The following is a 23,171-nucleotide window of genomic DNA, read 5'->3' as shown; positions in this document are numbered from 1 at the left end:
CTATCCAGCTCTCTTTCTGGGAGATCATGCTGCCAAAGACTTTTTGCTGCCTCATGGTAGCCCTGTCTCATGTCAGTCAGGGTATTTTGTACTCAGGACATTCTAGTAGTCCTTCACAGTCCTCCAACAGCTCTCATGGGCCTGTGCCCTCCATTGCATGTGAAGAAACACATTGCTGGCCATGTTGTGGGTCTGTCTCTGCCACCAGAGATGTCTTCCCAGGATGGGGTGCTGAGTCTGTGCTCTGGACTAGCCTGGGGTATTTTTCAGCTAGGAACTCTTGGCAGGGAGCTGGGCTGGCGTCTTGGTTGATCTCACACGCTGCCAGTGTCTGGCAGAGGGGGACAGAAGGCCAGGTCAGGAAGGGACAGTGCCACATCCTGCTGGGTAGCAGAGATGAGTGAGCTGTGAGAACATCTTTACACCTATGAACAATGAGCAGAGGTTGAGCTGCCAACAAGCAGCTATTCTCATTGCCCCAGAGGAGCTGAGCTGATTTGTAGCATAATTAATATGCATCAGATCTAGAAACCTGAGATCAGGGTTTTGGCTTGCTCAGAAAATATCTTTCCCTGCTTCAGTATTGCTCCCAAATGAAATTCTTTGCAGCTGTGGAGAGTGTTTTTGCTACTGACAACATACCTCCTCATTTTTATGTATTTATTTTTAAAGCTCAATGTTTCTAGTTTCCTACCTTGGGTTTGTTCGCCAGGCAGGAGGGGGAGGCATGCACAAGTGTGCATCAGCAGCAGAGACATTAATGCAGGCAGGCGTTCTCTCCAAAACCACTGAGGAGAAGCCAGGAGGATCACGCCCACCTAAAAATAAACATTAACATATGTACAGGCCTTTCTGAGCCTGAATCACTGCTGGATACCAGATCTCCACAGACTCCTGCCCAGAGATGGTGCAGCAGTCTGCTAGGGAGCAGCCTTGCTTCCTGGCACTATGGGAAAGATGCAGCTTTTGCTGCTGCTCACAGATTTCTAGGACCTTTGTGTAATGGAAGGCAGCACCAAGGTGAGATGCTGACACTCCTATGTGTGGTTTAACAGCTAGCTGTGGTGCTAATGCAGCAGCAGACAGGAAAATGCAGACTCTTAGTCTGTGTCAGGAAGTCTAGGGTGCCGTAGGACAGAGTGTGGAAACACGAATTAGGTCTGCAAGGGCATTTCTCTGCCTTGTGTTCCTTGCCATGATGCCTGCTGGGCTCAGGACTGATGTGGTTTGTTTTCTTTTGGAGAGCCAAGATGGGAAGAATGGTAGGTGGAAGGAGGGGCAGTGTGGGGGTTTGCAGTCCCACACCCTCTGCAGTAAATCTGTTCAGGGCTTGTTAAGTCATGCAGCAAACAAAACCCATGGGGCATAACCTGAGAAACTGAGGCATCAATTCTGGTTTGGATGTCCTGACCTTGCTCAGGTTAACTGCTTTCCTGTTGCATACTGCTGCATAGCTGAGCACAGCTGCCTCGTGGAAATGGAGAGTTTTCGTGTACACGTTTCCCAGCATGGGGATCACAGAGATACTGCAGATCAGGAGTGAGTCGTACTGACAAGTCCCAAGCATGGGCCTGGAGAAGGCCGACAGTGAGACAGCAGGGCGAGGTGTTGGTTAGGACTGGACAGTGTTAGCAGATCTCGCCTATCCCCAGCCATGGTGCTGTCTAAGCACATATGGTATGTGTAGTGTGTCGCTCATTGGTGTCAGGGGAGCATCCTCTTAGCTGGAATAGCAAGGAAATAGTACGGGTCAGGAAAAAGTACCTTAGCATACCTGTGTGGAGAAGCTGCTGGTTCCTGCTTGTACTGGCTGTGAAGCAAGGCAATGCTGACAGTTATACATATTGGTGGGAATAAAATTTGCCCAAAGTTGAATACCCCTGACTTCTGTTTGAAAATCAGTGGGAGATATCTATTCCAGATGTGCACTCAGAGTCCTCTTGATCCTGACATCAGAGCAGAAGGCCTGAGCGCAGAGCAGGGCTCCCTGGAACTAGAAACGGGAATAAAGGCATCAGGGTTGTGCAGTTTCTTTGCATCTTCTAGGTTTGGGGAATGTTTATATGAGGTATAAAAGAGATTTAAATAGGCATGGGGTGGGGGCATATCCAAATGGCCCTATTTAAACACAGGCTGATAAGGGACTACTGAGAAGTTTGCTAGACACAAATTTTGTTCAGGAATTATCCCTTAACAGCACTTGTAATAAAGAAGCAGCAATGGCATTCAGCTGTTAATGTTGACAAACTACTGTTGTGAGTGGAGGTGTTCATGGAGGTGTTCGCTCCTCTTTCTCCCTGGTGAAGTAGCTGAAGCTGAATTCAGTGGCTGGGTGACTCCTGAGAAAAGTGGTGTTTGCTGCTCTCTGCTGGTTTGTGAGGGGATGGTGTGCTGTCAGTGATTCTGGCCCTTGGGTATGCAGAAGCTTGTTAATGACTCACAATAAATTACACTTGGGCTCAGGAACAGGTGATGGAGACAAGCCTGAAGTCTGACACAGAACCAAATAATAAAGGAGATGCATGGCCATTTCTGCCTCTGGGACAGAGGGCAGCAGCAGGGAGCAGAGCTTACAGCAAGGAACATTTAATAGCCTTTTTTCTGAATTAGACCAATTTACTGAATTGGCTCTGGTAGGAGTCGTGTCTAAGGAATGTGGTGCCCCAGTGCCAAATCTGGGGCTCATATTGCACTAACTAAAACATTTTTTCTGTTTTCTCACCAGCACCGGCAGTTGCTGAAGGACAGTTTCATGGTGGAGCTGGTTGAGGGGGCTCGCAAGCTACGTCATGTCTTTCTTTTTACTGATCTGTTCCTGTGTGCCAAGCTCAAGAAGCAGATTGGAGGGTGAGGTTTTCCTTCTGGACTACGTGCTTTGCACCTTAGCTTCAGCAGAATCCTGGGTTTAGCCAGCAATTTTAGTTGAATATGCATACTCCAGACCTGGGTAACCATAATCCACAAGATGCAGTTAGACAAGGAATGATCACCAAGGTAGTACTGTCTATTATAAGAGACCTTGGCCAAGTCCTGTTCCCTCAGGAAAGGTTAATTCCTCCTGCCCCTGCCCCGAGCCTTCCTAGGAAAATAAGATGTGCTGTAGCTGCTGGTATTCTGGACAAATGCCATTCATTTTTCCACTTCCCCTTTCTTTTAATAGGTGACATTCTTTACTTTCTTTTGTTACTAAGGTTATTAATTTTGGCCTTGCAGCTACAGTCAGTTAATAGTTCTGCAGAAAAATGGAAAAGGTACAATAAACAGACTGTGTCAACCCCAAAGTGCAGCTATACAAACAGTTTTGTTGACATTTTTCACAAATGAGGGGGGAGGAACCTTTACCGACATACCTGCCTGAAACAGGGCTTCTCTTCATTTGGTAAATGTTCTGCTCAGGGAGATTCCTCTCATCTTCTTGCCTTCCTCAAGCAAAAAGTTGTCCCTGCCCCTTTTGAAGCACATGCTTGTGAGGAATGAACCTTCAAAAGAGTGGGACATTCCCAAGAGTGGATGTTCCTGGCAGTAGAGGTGGAGAGGGAATAAATCACATGAAACATTAAAAAAGTGAACTGGTTATCCTGGTGAAATCACTGGAGAATGGCAGTTACGAGCGGTAGTTTCTTTCTTCTGGTTGGATTACACAGAGGTTTATACATATTGGCTCACCCACCCCACTTGGCCCTCCTAGCTTAGGCAGGAGAGACCGGGGTTTAGATCATAGGTAGCAGCCAGGTCAGAGGCATGGCATGGCTTTTGAACTTTGCCTCTACAGAGGCTTCAAAGGGAGAACACGCAGGACTGAAAGGGTTTGCAAAAGATAGTTGTGGTTTCTTAGGATGAAAAGAACTAGATAACAAAACAAGTTGCCTTATTATGTGCTGTACTGGCTATTGGCCCTTCTAGGCTTTCTTGCTGGAAAGCAGCCCTTTACCAGACTTTTTCCACATGGGAGTCACAGTGAAGTTGTGCCCATTTCTGTATCTTATGCACTATAGCAGGGAAGGGCTTGTGGGAAGGGGGAGTGGGTGTTGCCAGACACGGGTAATAGTAAAAGGTTTGGACCTTCTGTCTTTCAGAAAAAGCCAGCAATATGACTGCAAATGGTACATCCCGCTCACTGACCTTAGTTTCCAAATGGTAGATGAGTCTGAGGCAGTGCCCAATATCCCACTGGTACCTGATGAGGAACTGGATGCCATGAAGATCAAGATATCCCAGATCAAGAATGACATCCAGCGTGAAAAGGTAAAAGGGGTTGAGCACTCCATGCTAAGTACAGGCTCAATGTCTCTGCTGAGACGAGGTGCTGATAGAAGCAGCATTCCCAGAGCTGCACATGGTTTAGCATGGGGAGTCATGCTAAAACAGACTGTTCAGCAGAGGCTTGTGGTGGAGCTCTGTTATCACTGATATCTACATGCTCTGCAGCCCATCGTTGCTCATGCTAGTGCATGGCTTGAATGATGGTGTCCTGTGAGGAGGCAGAAACAAAAAGATCCTGTAGTTGTACCCAGTAGCTCCTCTATTTGCATGGGACTGCCTGTGACTGCTATCCCTGAACATCCATGTGGAGGGCAGGGCTCTTATGCTGTGGACATGAGAAGGACTAGGAGTGTGGCATGCCAATTTCTGGCTGTTAAAGTATGATCCTGCAAGTGATTTTGGTCAGAAGTCATGTACTTCTGAATTTTTGCAGGCTCAGTTATGCTTTTGAAGCTTTTTCTGACTTTACCCGTGTCAAAGCACCAGCACATATGAAGAACACCACTTATGCTGACTGGACAGTCTGACACAGATATGGTGTCTCTGGCCCAGGCTTCTCTTTGCTTGCAAGACATGTTTTCTCAGAGGTGTTAGACTCCAAACCTTCCTGGAACCCAAAAGAGAAATAAGAGTTTGAAAACTGAAAGCCTGCTGGTGTTTAGAACAGGATATGAATAATATTGCTTGTACCATGAGAAGACTATCCCCCGCACTTCAAAAGAACATGCTTCTGCCTCTCTGTCCTGGCTGGCTTTCAGAGAGGGCTTCCTGGAAAAAGTAAGATATTAGGAGGAACACTGTGTGGAAGCCTCTTACAAGGTGCAGGTGTCTAAGATACGTGCTTCGGTGCATTAGTGCCAAACAATATACATGGCTGGGTTTGGGACTTTCTGGGTTTTATCCCAGAAAAACCTTGGTTTTAGCTGACCTCTGTTGAAAATGGATTGGTGGGTGGGAGAGAATTTTGGCAACAGAGTTCTGGGCAGCTTCTAGAGAAGTTCATTACAGTCTCCTTAGTTAAGGATGCTTGTGGAGGACCTGGCAGTGCTATGGCTGCCCAGTGACGTGATGCTGCTGCAGCCTCTGGAACAGAAAGTAAAGGCTATAGCTGGGACAGTGGCCACGCACCTCTGCACCTCCGTCTGGGGCAGCTGGAATTGGGGAACAGAGCCAAGTCTGAGTGTAGAGATACTGCAGGTAACATTTTCCTGAGCCACTGGGAGCCCTGTGGATCCTGTTGACAGCATTTCTCCTGCCTGGGGCCGTTTGGCTGCTCACAGAGGGAAGGGACTGTGGGTCTTAAAATGTCTGTCAGTGTAAATGGGAGCAGACGTCAGAGAATGATACGTGTCCTCTGTCTCCCTCTCTCCCCCACTCTTCAGAGGGCCAATAAAGGCAGCAAGGTCATTGAGCGGTTGAAAAAGAAGCTCTCAGAGCAGGAATCCCTTCTACTGCTGATGTCTCCCAACATGGCCTTCCGGGTACACAATCGCAATGGCAAGGTGAGTGACTCTTCTGGTCTCCCTCAGTGTACAAGACAGAGGTCAAGGGTGGGTGTGTGTTTGTATATGCTGTTGTACAAAGTGGTCTTCATGCCCTCTGTTGTCTGGCCTGAAGGCACTTTCGAAGCAGCAGACACCTAACCCTTGCTACACCAACGGTTATGATGACATCTTGTAAGGCTATGATTAATTTGTATGCAACTTTGGCATTTAAAAAGTAACATTAGAAATTAGTCCACTACCTCAGCACCTGCCCTGGCAGAGCAACAGGAATGGCTCTCTTCACCTAAGATAAAGCTCTGCAGCAGCTGCCTTCTAGAATTCCTTTCAAATTCAAGGCTTAGCACACTCAGGGCTGTCTCCTCAGGACTGTATGCTGCGCTTGGCACCAAGGATGCTGAATGGTTGTGAATAATCTCCTTTAGCGCTGTGGGATGCTCAATGTGCCAGAGGTATCCCTTGCTCTGGCAGTGCTGTAACTTGTCACTGCGGCCTTTCCACACACATGGTAAAGGATTCTTACAAGATCCTGTTACTACTCAGTGAAAATTCACAAGCTGGTCACTGCTTCCTCAGCTTGCATCAGTGTCTAGGCCTGTGGTAGAGGCTTTTGGGTTTCCTGGTGCAACTGTTATGAGGAATAGCACAGAGCTGCCATGGGACCTCATGCTGCCAGGGACGCAGCTGCTGTTTGCAGGGTGAAGCTCTATGAAAGCTCTGACTGCAGGAGTCCATGTTGGTACCGCTGGCACATTGCTGAGAGGGCGCATTGCCAGAGTCCTGCCTGTCACTGACAAAGCTGTGATGTAGGGCAACTGGCAGCAGTACTAGAAGGACAGTGTATCCAATAATTTCCACTGGAGGAGGGTGGGACAGGCCTGTTCTCAGGAGTCGGTCAGACTAATGCATACCCTATTTTCTTCTGTTTTCCTGGGTAGAGTTACACGTTCCTCATTTCATCGGACTATGAAAGGGCAGAGTGGAGGGAGAACATCCGGGAGCAGCAGAAGAAATGTGAGTGTCCCTCAGCTGGGCATTGGTACAAATACTGTGATCTTATTAGAGAGCAGGATTCCAGAGGATGAGGTGTGGGGCAGGGTTCCAGGCGAAAAGAGAGATGTGCATTGAAATCCACAGCACAACATGGATGTCTTCTGTCTCTGCACATCTGAGCCTGTCTGGGGGACTTTTGCTTGCAGTAACATGTAGGGAATGTGTAGGGAGAGCACTTAGTAAGTCTGTGGAGAGATTCTCCCGTTTACCCTAGAGATGAGAGCTCTGTGCAGTTCCAGGTAGAGGGAACAGCTGCACCCTTTTACCTGGCTCCAGTCCAAAGAAACTTACTTACTTTTTTGGCATGGGTGTTTTTTGGCTTTGCACGAAAATAAGAGCCCCCCTTGTTTCCTGTGAACCATCCTGAGACTTTTTACTCCAAAGAGCAACTAAATATGCCCTCAATAGAACTGGGCTGCAGCAGCAGTACAGACCTGAGCACCATGGTACTGTTGCTGAGCATTGCCCAGGGAGCAATGGTCCTATGTATGACCAGAATGAGGGAGCATGCATCTAGCCTCTGCTTTGAATTTTAATTCCTCCCTCTTTGAATCTTCTTGGCAGGCTTTAAAAGCTTCTCACTCACGTCGGTGGAGCTCCAGATGCTGACAAACTCCTGTGTGAAGCTTCAGACAGTCCACAACATTCCTCTCACTATCAATAAGGAAGGTGAGACCTTTGGTTTATGCTTTCACATGGTGCAGCTGCAGTGAAAACCTGCCTGTGCCTGCCTTTGTTCGTTTCCCCTAGAACTGCTCTTACTGTTTCTTTTTGCTACAGGCTTCAACCTGGTGATGAGTTACAAACTGAGAGTTCCTTTAAAGCAAAAGCTGAGACCATATGTACCCAACTTGTGCAGTTTAGTTGAAGTAGATGATAGTGTACAAAAAGAGAGCAGCAGGAACAAGAACAATCTGTCATCCCAATGTTACTTGCTGCAACAATAAAAATACAAGCTCCAAATTATATGACTGCATCTAAATTAGTAAAATATTCCTGGACATCCTTCAGAATATATCCATTGACTATTAAATGGTCTTTACCTGCAGCCATCATGCTAGGGATTGGAGTGCCTGTTGGAGTCCTAGCCTGGGACAACTTTGAACTATGCCTGGGAATCCTTTGGAAGAACATTAGTTGGCCAAAATTGTGTCGGAGACCATCCTAAATTACTGTTTAATCTGCTAGTATAGACTTAGCCTCTATATTTTACTCTTGCTCCTTTGAATTTCTTCCATGCTGTCTTGCTGACCCTAGAAATGTCATTGTAAAAGCCACCCGTTGCCAGAAGGTATTACAGGTGAAACCGACACTGAACCTGGAACAGTCTCTTCTTTTGCTGAAATGGCTAGATTACATGCTCCTGCTATCCTTTTTAGGGATAGTTTACCCTCTGCTCATTAACCTGCGTAATATCAGTCTCATCACTCTGTCTTTCACTCGTCTCCTCTGTGAACATAACAAAATTCATTGGGTTTTTTGTACAGATGATGAATCCCCAGGTCTCTATGGATTCCTGAATGTCATTGTCCACTCTGCCACAGGATTCAAGCAAAGTTCAAGTGAGTTGCAGCTCTGTAATACACAGAGGTATTGGTAGGGGTTAGATAATGCAGGTGCTGTGACAGCTGAGCATGGACTGATTTAGGATTGCAGCATCTGGGATGATGGTGAGGAGGAGAGGTGATTTGGGGAACTGGAAGTGAAATCGGGGCATTGGTGTAAATTTAGGGGAATGCAATTTTTTAATGCTACTATTAACTCTCAGAAAGATAAGGATCAAGCATGCAGCATTATTTTTTAGGCCTAGTCTGTTGGTATTTTTTTTAAGCAGCGTTTGCTAATTACCCAACAGTTTTAGATACAAGTCAGCCCTCATCCTGAATTCTTTCAACTGTATTTTGTTTTGCAACGAAAGAATGGGAAGCATTCTCTGATATCCAGAATTTTTAGTGTGAAGAAAGAGGTGTTAAAATTCAGGGGAGTGATTTGACAGAAGGATCGAAAAAGGTGGAAAAAATAGAGGGAAGAGGACATCTGTAGAAATAAACATGCTTCTCAGCCATTGATGAGGATAATCTAGGAAAAGCGGCAAAGCTTACCTAGCCATGTGGCTGGGGATCCTGTTCTTGTCTAAGCTGCGTGCGCAGTCTCAGGAGGAAAGGAGTGAACTGGATGTGTACATGCTTTCTGTCAGCCCTCCTCCTGCTGAACCACTGACTTCCCCAATGCTGGCTGACATCACTTACAACGTAATTTACAAATAGGGGCAATGTCTACAGCTCATTACTAGCTCTTCAGAAACACCAGATACCACATAATTAACCACTTTGTGAAGATAATGAGTTTTGATGGCTGGCCCCTAACCTACTCTCTGAGGGATATATACTGATCCTGTTCTCAGTGGAATCGGTTCTGATGTGTTGATGGGGTCCAATATCTACCTGAGGAAGTTTCATTTCTCATTGGTGTACACCTTCTGCTGATTGTGGATTGATTTGGGAAATATTGGATAATAGCATACACCTGACTCTTGATAGAGGTGAAGGGCTTGTCTGTGCTGAGGTCGTTTATACAGCTGTGCTGGTACTTCAGCTGTAAAAGGCAACTCTGTGGTCCAGATGATGAGATTTGTGCTGGATAATGTTACTGGTACAAATACAGAGAAGATGCAAATGAAGACGCACTCTGAAAGTGATCAATGCAAGTTAGGAGATTCTAGAAATTTTTAAAAAGTTTCTGTCCCTGTCTCCCCCCCTCAGATTTGTACTGCACATTAGAGGTGGATTCTTTTGGGTATTTCGTGAACAAGGCTAAAACTAGAGTTTACAGAGACACCACGGAGCCCAACTGGAATGAGGTAGGTTGGATTTTTCTTTATGTGACTCATTCCATGTGCCAAACATCAACGTATGATGGGCAGAAAACCCGCAAGTGGAAGATCTTGCTGCATGCTCAGCACTTGTGCCGCATATACTGCCTCTCAGAAAACACTTTTATGCCAGGTTCATTTGGCTGTCAGGGCTTGCAGAAGATTTTCTCTTGGGTTAGCTATAGTTAAACAAACATTTTGGTACAAATAAGTCTTGTTCATCATTTAAACAGATGCATGTTTGATTACTTTTTTAAAGACAGAAGTGAAAATATGTTGAAGGAGGAGGTGGTTTTGTTTACTTGTGAGGGGGAAGAATTAGCTATAGACACTTTGCCTGCTTACAGCCAACTCAAGCCTGCTGGGGAGCAAAATTAAATACAAGGAAGGTGGGCGAGTTTGTTTCTTTGAATGATGCTTTCCTGAAACTCAGTGAAACCTGACTAAGGAGTCAACCATCTTAGTCTCTGATTTGACCACCATATATATACAAAATATAATTTCAGTTTGCTTTCTAGACCAACTTCATTAGGGAGGAGGTTTTGGTCAGTCCTTAAGTGGTCCCTCCTGATGAGTTTCAAGGAGACTATGCTGATTATTAAGAGACTAGTGTCCTGCTGTGATGTATTCATTACTCTTTCCTTTCCTGGTGCCCTGCAGGAGTTTGAGATTGAGCTGGAAGGCTCACAAACTCTGCGGATTCTGTGCTATGAAAAGTGCTACAACAAAACCAAGCTCACCAAAGAGGATGGAGAGAGCACAGATCGCATAATGGGGAAAGGACAGATCCAGGTAAGACTGTGCTTAACTCATTCCTGCTACCCTTACTGCAAAACATAACAGGACTTTTGAATCCTGGAGTGCACCAGGGAGGGTTTTTTCTGCTTTCTGGTTGTCTCAGCATTAGAGATTTTCCTCCAGATAGTGAGGGATACAGCGTGATTCACAGGCAGGAAGTCAGCAGCTTTTTCCCTCTTGCCTCGTCCCCTATGCCTGCTTCAGTACTCTTATGGAATAGATACTTTTTCATGAAAATTTACGTTTTGATCTCTGATTCGTTAATTTGTTAACTTCAAAACTTCCAGCACAGTACATAGGAACTGCACCGTCACTGAGCCCTGGGCACTGTTGAGGATGCTCCATTTGTGACAAAAGAGGAAGCAATGAATATACTATCCCCTCTGTAAATCACGTGGAAGAAATACTGCCTTCTGTATGTGCTGGAAGTTAATTGATGTGATAGCAAGGCCTTGGAGGACAGGCTTATTGTCCTGATAACTGCCATTAAACATTGTCCGGAGTGTAGTGTCCATGACAACAGGCTGCATCTGAGAGAGATTTCCACTGCTGAGAATCAGCATGGGACACTTTGTCTATGTGGCAAATTTGTAATGCAATAGGGGAGGTGATGAGGTGATTGCAAACGGATGCTGCTCTCAGGGAGCTGCTGTGTGATAAAGCACTAAAGCTCCATGCAGGAGAAATCAGGCCACTCAGTGGAGGATGACATAGAGAGCATATGTTCCTCCTCTTCTTCCAGTTTGTTGCACTATCTGTCCACAGCTTTAGGAGGGTGTTTAAATGCTTGCCCTGAGAACACATTCTTTGTGTTGCGCTGGCTGTTGTATAGAGCAGAGACCCTGCCCAGGTACCTTTTTCTTTCTGGCACACTGAAAAATGCCACCAGTTCTCCTCCATTTGTGCTTGACTCTTCATCGCTCCATGGATGACAGCTTTCTCCAACATTTGAGTGATGGTCACACAGGCCAAGGCTATTCGTGGGATTTCAGAAACAGCTCTGATTGAGGGTGGCCTGCAGGATCATATCTCACCTTTACTCTAGAAGGGTTCATTGTCTAAATGAGTTTCATTAGGCCTGTTCCTTTCCCTCCCTTCTTGCAGCCCTGAGGCTGCCATGCCATTTTCAGGGAAAGCTTTTGTTGCCAAATGCATGGTGGGTGTTTGAAAGAAAACTTGTGTACAAATCAATAAATGCTAGTACAGGGTGCCTCCTATGTATATCTCTCAGGCTAACCAGAAATCTGTATGTCCTTTTGCTAACAAAGGCTTATTTTCCGCGGAGCTGAGCAACTACAAAAGAGCAAGTTTTCAGCCCTGAAATGCCGTGGAGATTTGTGTGCTCATTGGAGAACCCTGAAATCACTGACCCTCTAAATTCTTCAAATATTTTGCATAGAATGATTAAAAAACGAATAAAATCTTTTCATTTTCAACAAATTTTTTTTCCACAAGAGTGGGCATTTTTATGCACAGCACTTGTACATTCTGTTAGAACATTTTATACTTAAGTTGATAAGTAAAAATATTATTTGGCGACACTTGAATATTAATTGCTTCTTGATTCTTTTAGAGAAACCTAAATGGGGGGGGGAATATAAATAAAAATGTTTTTGATTAATATGCAAAATTTGCATTCTGTTGTATCCTAAAAGGCAAATGCAAAAGTTCTCTTGCTTTCAGTAAATCCCTCTTGCAATTTATAAAGAAACTTGGTAAACTCTCAGAACATCCTCTTAATTCTCAGTGATTTCTGTCCCATCACACAACTTTTTAATACTATTGAATAACTGCAAAGGGAAGTCATAAGAGAGTCTGGTAAGATTTTGGATTGATAAGAATTATTAAAGGGGTTTATTTTGTTTTATTTTAAAAGCAAACACCATTTCTCTATTAAGAAATCATAATAATGCAACAACAAAATAAAATTACAACCTGTGGCTAAAGGTTAGCTGTATTAATGCTGTCAGCATCTTTTCCAATCAGTGGTTTTATAGTCATTTTCTTCCAGGATTTTCCCAGGTGCTTTTACATTGGCTTGTTTATTTTAGAGTTGCTAGCGTATCTAGGGCTTTCTGTTTTGTTGTTGTTGTGTTGTCATTATTCAGCCAAAGTCTGTCATGTGTAAAGGCAAGGTCTGTGAAGTTGGATAAAGTTTTTTTCCTAAATTCCCTTTAATTAAAAACTCTGGGAACATCAAGAGTCATGTCTGCATCCTCCTGCTGATAAAAACAGGGCAATTTCTGTGTTGGCTAAATCACAATGTATTGTTAAGCCATGTATTATTGTAAATCAGCAACTTCCCACTACTGGGACTTCTGACTCACCAAATTCTCTGAGCTGGAGTGATGAAGACAGTGCGTCAAGGAGACAAGAACTGTTTTGGCTGTGAAATGTTTATTAAATCTCTCCGTTACATAATGGCACTGGAGGAAGGAAGACTGGAAATTGGTCCATGTGCTCAGAAGCTTCCAGGAATGGGCAGCAATTTTAATGTCTCCCATTGCTCATATTTTCTTTTCCTATGGAATATTTTATTTACCTGTTTTTTTTTATAGCCACATGCAAGAGCTTCATTACTTGCCAACCTGCAAGTTTTATCCCTGAAAAATAAAACCACAAGGTTTTAATATGGGAGAACCTCCTGTAAATGTAGAAGTGAAGTCCTCATCAGACTTTCTAGGAATGGCAGCACTGCATGTGCCGTGTTTAACTAGCCAGCACACATGGTTGGGGGCTTCTGTTACGTCTCGGGCATGAGATACAGGGAGAAGGTGCCATTCCTGGGTACACTGTGAAACTGAAATTATTGGGGATCTTGGGGGAGGAAGAAATGGATATCATCTTATAGGAGGAAGCATGAGGCTTAGTTCAGTTGTAAGCATCGGCTCCTCTCTTCCCCCCCCCCCCCTTTCTGTTGTTACTTTGCAATCCACCTTCCGCACTTGGGAGGCTGGCTCTTTTGCTCTTTGAATTTGCAGCTCATGTGACAGGCATGTCCCCATGTTTTGAGTGTAGCAGCCTTTTTGTTTGGTCCTTAGACTCTGCATCTAAGTGGGCACATAGGTCAGCAGAACTGGCTTCTGCCTTGGGAACAGACTTCATGAGTAAACTGATACTTCATCCTGTGATCCATCTCCTCCAGTTGGTGCCTCCTAGAAATGCTGTTTCCTTTGTTGTTATTTTTTCTGCATGATCAGCTCAGGCAAACCATTTCCTTCTCCCTCACAGCAGTGCTGGAAAATCAGAGAGGATACGACCTTAGATCAGTCATTCTGTGGTAGCAGCACACCACCATTCCTCTGTTGCCATGCAAAACAGTCACTCTTATCTGCTTAATTATCTGGGATGTCTCATAGCAGTGCACATGGTTATTTCAGACATCTAGGTTGTTTTCCATGTAAAACAGATTGTCACATGCTGTACCTCCCAAGCGTCAACTCAGAAAACCTTTTACGCACTCGAGTTCATTTAAACAGTTTGCTCATGCAGAACAGTATCCCAGCAATGAAAATAGGGTGGAAATGAAGGAGGCAATGGGTCATGTCTAAAGGGTCATGGTGGGAAAGATTAACATGTCAGTGGGGAGCTCTGAGAAGAATGGGGTTATGGCTGGACTGGGAGTTTCCAGCAGCAGTGAGACTGACAAACATGTATGTCACATCAGTTATAATTAAAAATTGATGGAGTGTAAAGTTGCCAAGGAGACTTAATAAAGGGAGGAAGTAATGTGAATAAACATCATAAAACACACTAACCTTAAGTTTGCGTTGCCTCAGTCCTTGCTCCCAGGCATTTCATTTCACTGATGCTTCTTTGTTTTTTCCTCTTTCTGTATGTTTTCTTTTCTCTTCTGGGGAGGGGGGGTAATCATCAAACTCTCTGTGGTGACTTCCTAAGGCAGAGCACAGACTCCCTTGCCATGGGGATTTGTGCTTGGCTTGCATTTGCTATTGACCAGCATCCTCAGTTCGCCTTTTTCCCAGGTCCTCACTGCTCTGTGTTCTGCACGCTCAGCCTCTACTGTCTGCTATACACTAATTGTTTGTCTTAATTCAGTGCTAAGCTGCTACGAAGGCCAGAGACTTCCACTCAGAAATCCCTGTGGTGCTGAACTGCTTTGTTCTATTGTGTTTTGTGCAGGATACAGAGAGGCATTTGCTTGATTCATTAGTGAATTTGGTGCTGTAGCTTGCCACTGCAAATGCCAAAGAACAGGTCACAAGGGGACTGGAGTTGCTTGGGGGAGTAAAGACAAACTGGTTTGTTTGTATTTTTCCTGTGCAGCATGCGCTTTTGGTGGGGACTGTGCAAACAAGCTCATGAGATACAGTCTGAGGGTTTTAGCAGGTCTGTCCTATTTGCATAGGTCATGGAAACAACACAATTTTTCACAGTTTCAGTGGAGATGGGACAGGTCCTTTTGTGACTCAAACCAAGCAACTGTTTGAAGGAAATGTTTAGAGGTGCAGTTAATTTCACTGTCAAATTAACGCAGAGGCACCCATTTCACAGTGCCTCCCCCTGCTTGAGCTGGCAAAGCAAGCGCTATGTGCTTGCTTGCTCGGAGCAGCCTCCTTTTGGCATGCTGTCTGTAGATTGCGTTCTTCTACTCAGTGTTCCTTCTTCCAGGTCATTGATCTCCAAATCAGGCCAGAAGACAGCATGACCCCATTTGTCACAGGCCCTTTCTATGCTGGAGCATCACACTCACTAACTTTGTCTTCAGTCTGCTTTGTAACCTGTCTGCTTCAGCTGCCCTTTCCCTGTGTTGCTCTTGCTGGCCTTAGAAGGTCAGTCATCTGTAGGGTCCAGGACTGAAAGTTTGCTCAAAGTCTAAATGACGTTTTTAGTTTCCTGTTGACTCTCTGTTATTTCCTACTGTGACTTTATCAGACTGTTAGACCTGATCTTCCTGTCTCAGTGTTGCTGAGAGCTTATTCAAGCTTTGCTCTTTTATTAGCTTCCATCATTTCACTTTGTTATTTAAAAAGCATCTTGGGTTTGTTTTTTTTTTTTTTTAATTGCTGTTGTTATCGCCAGTGACTTATGCAGGGTTGGCTCGGGTCAGCCAGACCCACTCCCTGGTGCTTGTTCTCCCTAGCTGTCTCCATTCAATACAAGCTGTTCTCCAGCAAGAGTCAAACAGCAGGTGGGGAGCGCGGGGCTCCTGCCAGCCCTGCAACAGAGTTCAGAGATAAGGGAGCAAGAAGCAGCAGCAGGTACACTCGCAATCCCTGTTCAGCTCCAGTAGTTACCCAGCAAGGAAGAGTCTCTGTGAGCTCTCAGCTCCAGCACACTGCTTTTGCTAGTCCTTTGCAGCCATATGATATTCACTCTTGAGACGGAGTAGGACTTTTTTGCCTCATACTTTTAAACAGCTATTTACTTGCTTTCATTTTGTATAGTGGTAGGAGTTCCCTGGTCATCACTGAGACATAACTGGTAATAGCTGTTAGCTTAAATAAACTGTAACTGGACCCTGCTGGACTCTTCCTTTAACTTTTTTGGCAAATATTCAAAACCCTCTTTGCCCTTCAGTCTTAAGCAGTCTCTCTCTGCTAAAAATAATACACTCTCAGTGACTCCATTCTAAAAGCATATGGAAAACTGCTTCCAAGCTGGAGGATCGGCTGTGGCTGTGTCTATCAGCAGGGCTACTTTGGCAGCTTAACGAGATGACTATTTAGTCAGCTGGAGATCAGGCTTTCAGGAATACTGAGCATGGTTGCTCTTCATAGGAAACCAGACACTTCAGAAGTGGTTTCCTCTTGATTCTGGGAAAGAATGCAGTTGTTGAAAGAAACCAAACTTCCAGCACGGAAATTCAGGGAAGAACAGCCTAGATTCTGGCCAACTTGTAGGGACCTTGGCCAGCTGCACAGGCGGGGGCGGATCTGTTCCGCCAGAGTTAAAAGCAAACCCTCTTGGCAAGCAGTCTGTTATTTGGGTTTGCTGAAGCACTGAAGCTAAGTACTGCTGCCCATTGGCCTCCTGGACCTCTGTGCAGTCCCAAAATGTGGGAGCTACTGGTTACTGACTATTCCTTACAAGGGGTCTTCAGGAATTTCTGCCAGAGTTGCACCTACAGGAACCGGTCCAATTCAACAGGAAAGCATGTGTATGCTGGCAGCATCCCACTGTGGGCTCACGTCCGTAACAAAGTGCGCAGAGATAAGGTTGGCCTGACTTGCTTGTCTGTTGCTTCTTGGGGTCTCTGCAGTGTGAGCAAGCAGGGAGAAACTTTTCTCTCTGCCGGTTGTCTTTTTTTGGAAAGTGGGGAAGGGCATGGGGGGACTTGTCTCTGTAGCTGTCAGCAGCATTGGGCTAGTTTGTTAATGGTTTGAAAGACAGAGTGAGCATGATTGCATCTGAGATCTCCCAGGATAATAATGCAGCTGCCATTGTTTCAACATTTACCTCTGCCTGTCAGAGAACTCTGCTTTTGCATGGGGTTCTGCGAGAGGGAAGGAGCTGTGCTGCAGAAGTAGCTCTAGCTACTGAGTCTTTTTGTTTGCTGACCACAGTAAACTCAAAACACAGAGTCTAGTGCAGTTCCCTCCTTCTGGTCTTACTGTGTCTCAGTGTTCAAGAGCCAAGTGTTACAAAGCCATCTCAGGAGGCACCGAAGTCTGCTTGCTTTGGCTGGTACTGATTGCTGATAGAAGTCTCCATGCAGACAGGTCTCTTCTCTTTTTTGCCAGTCTAGCTTGAGCTGAGTGCCGCTCTTCAGCCATTCAGATGTGTTTGGCCTCTTCCAGGCAGTACTGGAATTGCTGGGTGATGCTTGAGTACTTGAGTCAGCTGCTCCCCAGCCTCACAACTGTCCACTCAAAAGAGATCAAGAAAAGCTGAAAATGGGAGATCAGGGCTTTGCATCAGAACATGTTTCTGCTTAATGAATTCTTGCAATAGCACGGCCCGGTGTTCTTCCTGCCTCCGTGCTCAAATTGAAATGAAAAGGAATAGGCAGGTTGAAGTAGGACAACTTTCCATGATTTCTAGGCTAATTTTCTCCATTTCTCCTCTGTCAGATCCTGACAGAGGTTTGGTTTGTTTAAAGTTACTTGTCTCCGTATGGATCACTTCATATTTCTCTTCCTTGATCTCACTGTTAGGGTCATTATGTCTTTTGAAGTCAGTGGAACATAGTCCTTCTTAGAAGCTATTAGCTCCATAGCCAAGAGCTATGAAGTTCTCCAGCCTAGCTTTTTATTTTAGTGCAGTAATTTCACACTCATCCAACCTCACCTGTCTCTAGAAAACTGCAGAGGGAGACAGTTTCCACTGTTTCAAACCAGAGTTATTTCAGAAATTTGTCCTCCCTTTTTCCGACTTCTAGCCCTGTGGGATGGGACAAATTTGGCTGTCTGTTAATGTGCCTGTTGTGCTACAGCAATGAATGCACGCTCTCTCTTTTTTTTTTTTTTTTTGGAAAGCTGAGGTTATTGGCTTTCAAACATGGATTTTGCTCTCTGAGGTTTCCTTTGTTGTTGAGCAGACACTGCACATGTGTTGCTGGATTTTCCATGTGTGTGAGTCCTCATCAGCCCTGCTTAGAGAACTGCACAATAGCTGAGTATCCTGTTACCTGAAACCTGGGAAACCTTGGAATGTGCGTTTTCCTATGGAAAAGAAATAACGTTGAAAGTGGTAGTGCTTTGCTCACTTACAGAAGCCTTTCAGGCTATCTGATTTCTCTGAAGTCTGTTCCTAGCTCATGGGTAACTTCCATGTTTTTCAGCTGGACCCACAGGCATTGCAGGACAAAGATTGGCAACGCACAGTCATCTCAATGAATGGAGTAAGTACGGAAAACAGAAGTTAGCACTGCTTCTGTACTCTTATGTGCTTTATTTCTTTGCTCTTCATTGCAGCATTAAAAAAAAAGAAAGAAAATGTTTGAAATGTAACAGCTGTTCTCTTTTATTCAGGTTGAAGTGAAGCTGTCGGTGAAGTTTACCAGCCGGGAGTTTAGCCTGAAAAGGATGCCGTCCCGGAAACAGACTGGGGTTTTTGGGGTCAAGATTGCTATTGTCACCAAGTGAGCTGATGGGTCACATTTCTCCCTATTGTTTTTTAGAAAGCTAACTTGCCAGTGGGTTGCACCTGCCTTTACCCCACTGAGGGATTTGTCAGTCCGGTCTGCTTCATTTGGGTAGTAGTGTAGATGACTGTGGCTGCAGAAAAGAGATGCTGTGTATTCTCTGAGCTTCATTTTGTGCAGGGGGAAAAAAAACAGTGTGCACTCAGGCTTTGAAATTTTGGGTGTTTACTTGCAGCATATCACTCTTCTGAGTTCTGGAAATACCCCTTGCCCTTTTACTCTGTAGTTAGCTGACTTGGTCACAAATTTCCAGAGCCACTGAACAGTGATGTTTCCTTTCCATAATGGGAAATGTTCAGGTTCTTTGGATCCTGTGGTATTATTTTAACCCCTGATCTTTTGTCATGAAGCGTTTGCCAGAAGAAACCTGTTTGTTCTGTTATATAGTTTGGGAAGTGTGGTATTTCCTCCCTGTGGAATTGCATTGATTTGAAAGGAACAGTGTTGCTATGTATCCAAGGACTGTTTGGGAATCCTCTGATTACCTGCACAAAGTTGCAGACTCAAGGGGCACTAGGACCCGGCCAGAAGCTCAAGTACTCAGGGCAGCTGCAGAACAGCCAAAGCCAGGCTGAGACACTCAGAAAACCCTCTGCAGTTTTAGAAGGAGTCTTTCAGCTCAGTCTTGATTGCCTGCTCAGACTTTCTCCCACCCCATTTTCCAGAAGAGGTTTGCACAGCAAAATGATGGGGTGATTTCAGCCAGCCTGGCTGCTGGGGGTAACAAGCATTGAGGGCATGGGCTGTACTGAACTCTTCTATCTGGCTTTCTTAAGGAGAGAGAGGTCGAAGGTGCCTTACATAGTGCGGCAGTGTGTGGAGGAGATAGAGCGGCGTGGAATGGAGGAGGTGGGCATCTACCGTGTCTCTGGGGTTGCAACTGATATCCAAGCTTTGAAAGCTGCCTTTGATGTCAGTAAGTATTTGCGTCTGATGTTTTCCTTTGCACTGTGAGAACCTGCGTGAGCTCTCTGTCAGGTGGCTGTGCTATTTTTAATCTTATGTTCCCCAAGAAGCATTAAGAGGTAGAGATTCTCGCACAAGGAGAATCATTTTAACCCTGGCTGCATGTTTTATTAATATTCTTCAGCTACAGATATAACCCAAGACATACAATGGGTGGATCCTTATACTAAATAATGCATTTGCTATTCTTCCCAGCAGACGTGAAATGGTGGGTTTGCCTGCCTTGCCAAATCTTTGTGAATGGCAGACACCTTCCCCAGGGGAAGTGGCAGCAATCAGAAGTCATAACTTCCTCACTGTTGTGAGGTCTCCAAATTAATTGAAGTCCTTGAAATTAAGAATGTTTTGTGAAAGGAGGCTAGCAAAAAAAAATTTCTAAGGTTGATTAGGAAGGGTGTTCACAAAACTGGAGTTGGATCATCCGAGCTCCCGAGTTCTCTTCTTAACTCTGTCTAGATTGATGTGTGCAGATTGTAAAATCAGGTAATTTTGCCCAATCTTTGTAAAGCTTTCTTTGATCTTGAGCAGAAGAGGGCTCCTTACTGGTGCTGCATTTAAAAGAATGGCATGCATGTCCCAAAAGGCATCCAAGATCAGGCAGATGAAACACCTCCAAATTGCTGAGGTACAAAACGTGAAATTCTGCCCTACGTCCAGCTTCCGCATGATGGTCCAAGGACCGTTCAAGCCACACTCGAGCTCCCTTTTGATGCAAGCAGTCGTGAGGCCTGTGCCAGGTGCCCAAATTCACCCTCCCTGCACTTTTTCTTCACTTACTTTGTGAAATTTCTTCCTTCTTGTATATTCTTTTCAATCCCTCCAAGCTACCAAACACGTTGATTTATGAATCTTCACTAGTGCAAGTAAGGATGTTTCACATTTTGAAAAACAACTTTTTTCATTTATATTAAATGCTGTTTTACACTGAGCTTCATGAAACCAATGCTGGCTCTGATGGTTGATCTGTTTGTTTTACAGAAAGGGGGTGGTTTTGTTGTTCTTAATAGTAAAAAACCTGAAATGTGATCCCTGAATTGCCTGTGTACTTTAGCTACACTCAGTGGGGAGTTAGACAGTCTGAGTCTCTTCTTCTAAGCTGTTAGAGACAGGGAATTGGAATAACAACTGTTGTCACTAACAAAAGTTGAAATGCATATACATACAGTCAAGCAGGGCTTGTTTCAGTCAGGCCGAGGTCGCTGGCACAGCATAACTGACCCTGGGTAGTGTGAGGTTCCCCCTACTTGATTTAAAGCTATAAACTGTTTGCAGTCATTTGCGCAGCACTTCCCAGTTGTCAGAAGGTAGCTCATTTAATGTGGAGAAATGTAAACAGGAAAACTCTCAGCTCTTTGGGCAAAGACAAAGGATAAACAAAGAGAGCCAAAGCAAGAAAAAGAATGAACGCAAGGCCAGCAGCTTCTTTACCCTGCTTCCCCTCTTCCCTCTTTCAGATAACAAAGACGTGTCAGTGATGATGAGTGAGATGGATGTCAATGCCATTGCAGGCACCTTGAAACTGTACTTCCGGGAATTGCCTGAACCCCTCTTTACAGATGAACTGTACCCCAACTTTGCTGAGGGCATTGGTAGGTAGTAGCAGAAATCACCCTTGATAACCGGGTCTGTGTTAAAGACACTGTTCTGTAGGAGGCTGCTCCTAAAGCAATACAAAAACCTTATTTATAATGTCGGACAGAAGCCTGGAACAAGCTGTTAGGGAAGTGAAATGGAGCTCAGAAATGAGCGTTGGAATGACATATTCTTCCTATGAGCTTGAATATGGGCAATTGCCATGCCTTTTTGTAAGTTGAAAACGTCCAGGTTTCTGAAGGATAGGTTAAGAATAGAATGACGGCCTACTTGTTGAGGCTGTGCTTGCTGTTTGCCCCATTCAGTCTTCCAGGGAAGCCCTTTTTGGGGGGGATATACCTTGTCTTATCTTGATGCAGGGGAAAAACATCATAATGGTTGAAAGTCTGAAAGCACTTGAACTGCTTGAGTGAAAAGGATTCTCTACATATCTATGAAATAAAGGAAAGAGATCCTGTGGGGTATTGATGTGCAACTCTGACCTTCCAACCGATGATGTAATTACAGTCCATTCAGGACCATCCATATCTGTTGGTTTGGGAAATTACACAGTCGGTCAAATTCTCGTTCACTGCCTATGGTGATGGTTTGTTATTTTCTGTCTTGTAGCACTTTCAGATCCTGTTGCAAAGGAAAGCTGTATGTTGAATCTATTGTTATCGCTTCCAGAACCCAACCTTGTGACATTCCTTTTCCTTTTGGACCATTTAAAAAGGTAATATGTGGATCCTTTAGACACGTATTTAATGTGTAAAGCATCATTATTTTGAAAAGAGGAGCCTTTTCCTTGAATCTGTGCTGAATCACACAAATGAAGAAGCATTTGCTGATTTGCTGTGAATGCTCATCAGATAACTATTGTCTCATACTCACTTAGTGTGAGGCACTAAATCCTGAATTCCATTCCCACTTACACTGAAAGGATTAGAACTGGAGGAAAGGGGTAACAAAAGTCTCAGGGCTCATCTAGTGCAAATGCAAATTCCTGCTGCAATACCACTGCAAAACTGCACCTGCATCTGGATACAAAGATCGGGAAAGGTTTTAGTATAAATTGTGAAGCTTTGGCCGTGTTTAAGGACTTGTGAGCCCTGCCTCAAAAGGCATCTGCAATCTAACATGATATATTCTTAAAAATTCCAGCACTTCTGCTAACTGGAGTTGTCAGTTCATTGCTTAGACTTAGTCTTTCTGATCTTGTCTATCTCTTTGTAATACGGTTGTAACTGTGAAAAAGTATTTCCGTGTGTTTGATATTAATGCAATAAGCTTGCTTAATACATGCACCGTGTGTTAATTTACATATGTATTTTGTACGTACCAGAGACTGTCACTAGAGAGATGAGAGATGATCTTGTGTCTGAGGTTCTGGATTAAAATCCAGGAAATCTGGGTTTTACTTGTGTTTCTGCTGCAGACTTTTCTGCCGCAGACTTTTCTGCCCTTGGGTAAATTTTTTAACCTTTGTGCCTCAGTTCCTCACTTACGAAACTGGAATGAAAAACGTTCCTTTATTCCTGTCCCACTTCTGTCTGTCCAGACAGTAAGCAGCAGCCCCTTTCCCAAGTTTAAGCCGTGTCTGTAGAGTGCCTGGAGACTGTGGTAGTGTCAGATCAAGGTATTTGCTTATATGTAAAGTTCATTTAGGCACATATGGAGAGAGAGTGGTTGATTGAATGTATCTAAAACTTGTTACAAAAGGAATAAATATAGTTTCTCACTTAAGGACACTTTCAAACTCAGATATTTATAAAGATCTGCCTTGTTGTTTCCTCTCCCAGGGTTGCTGAGAGGGAAAGCATTAACAAGATGTCCCTGCATAATCTTGCAACTGTCTTTGGACCAACGCTGCTCAGACCTTCAGAGAAGGACAGTAAAATCCCTGCTAACCCAACCCAGCCTATCACAATGACTGATAGTTGGTCACTAGAAGTCATGTCCCAGGTAAAATCCTAAATGTGCTATTGAATCTTGTGAAGACAGTATCCAGGAAACTGCAGTCCTCTAGCAAGGCCTG

General features: G+C 44.5%; 1 protein-coding gene across 3 annotated transcripts in view; it reads left to right on the top strand.

Moving 5' to 3' along the window:
* The window catches only part of BCR (BCR activator of RhoGEF and GTPase), a 107,097-nt gene that overhangs the window by 75,842 nt on the left and 8,084 nt on the right, over positions 1–23,171 (top strand). For all 3 annotated transcript variants that reach the window (XR_012996561.1, XR_012996560.1, XM_076353111.1), the window contains exons 9-22: positions 2,726–2,847; positions 4,077–4,245; positions 5,646–5,765; positions 6,704–6,779; positions 7,383–7,487; positions 8,306–8,380; positions 9,581–9,678; positions 10,351–10,482; positions 18,233–18,292; positions 18,423–18,532; positions 19,372–19,511; positions 21,016–21,150; positions 21,764–21,869; positions 22,936–23,098. Coding sequence is in view for 1 of the 3 variants with exons in the window: in XM_076353111.1 (XP_076209226.1) it covers positions 2,726–2,847; positions 4,077–4,245; positions 5,646–5,765; positions 6,704–6,779; positions 7,383–7,487; positions 8,306–8,380; positions 9,581–9,678; positions 10,351–10,482; positions 18,233–18,292; positions 18,423–18,532; positions 19,372–19,511; positions 21,016–21,150; positions 21,764–21,869; positions 22,936–23,098 (1,611 nt within the window). In the remaining 2 variants the exon portion in view is untranslated. The remainder of the gene's footprint in view (positions 1–2,725; positions 2,848–4,076; positions 4,246–5,645; positions 5,766–6,703; positions 6,780–7,382; positions 7,488–8,305; positions 8,381–9,580; positions 9,679–10,350; positions 10,483–18,232; positions 18,293–18,422; positions 18,533–19,371; positions 19,512–21,015; positions 21,151–21,763; positions 21,870–22,935; positions 23,099–23,171) is intronic.

This window comes from Aptenodytes patagonicus, chromosome 15 (genome assembly GCF_965638725.1).
Source record: "Aptenodytes patagonicus chromosome 15, bAptPat1.pri.cur, whole genome shotgun sequence".
In the NCBI taxonomy this organism is placed as follows: domain Eukaryota; kingdom Metazoa; phylum Chordata; class Aves; order Sphenisciformes; family Spheniscidae; genus Aptenodytes; species Aptenodytes patagonicus.
Note: the sequence above shows the minus strand (reverse complement) of the source record. Positions and strands in the feature narration are given on the sequence as shown.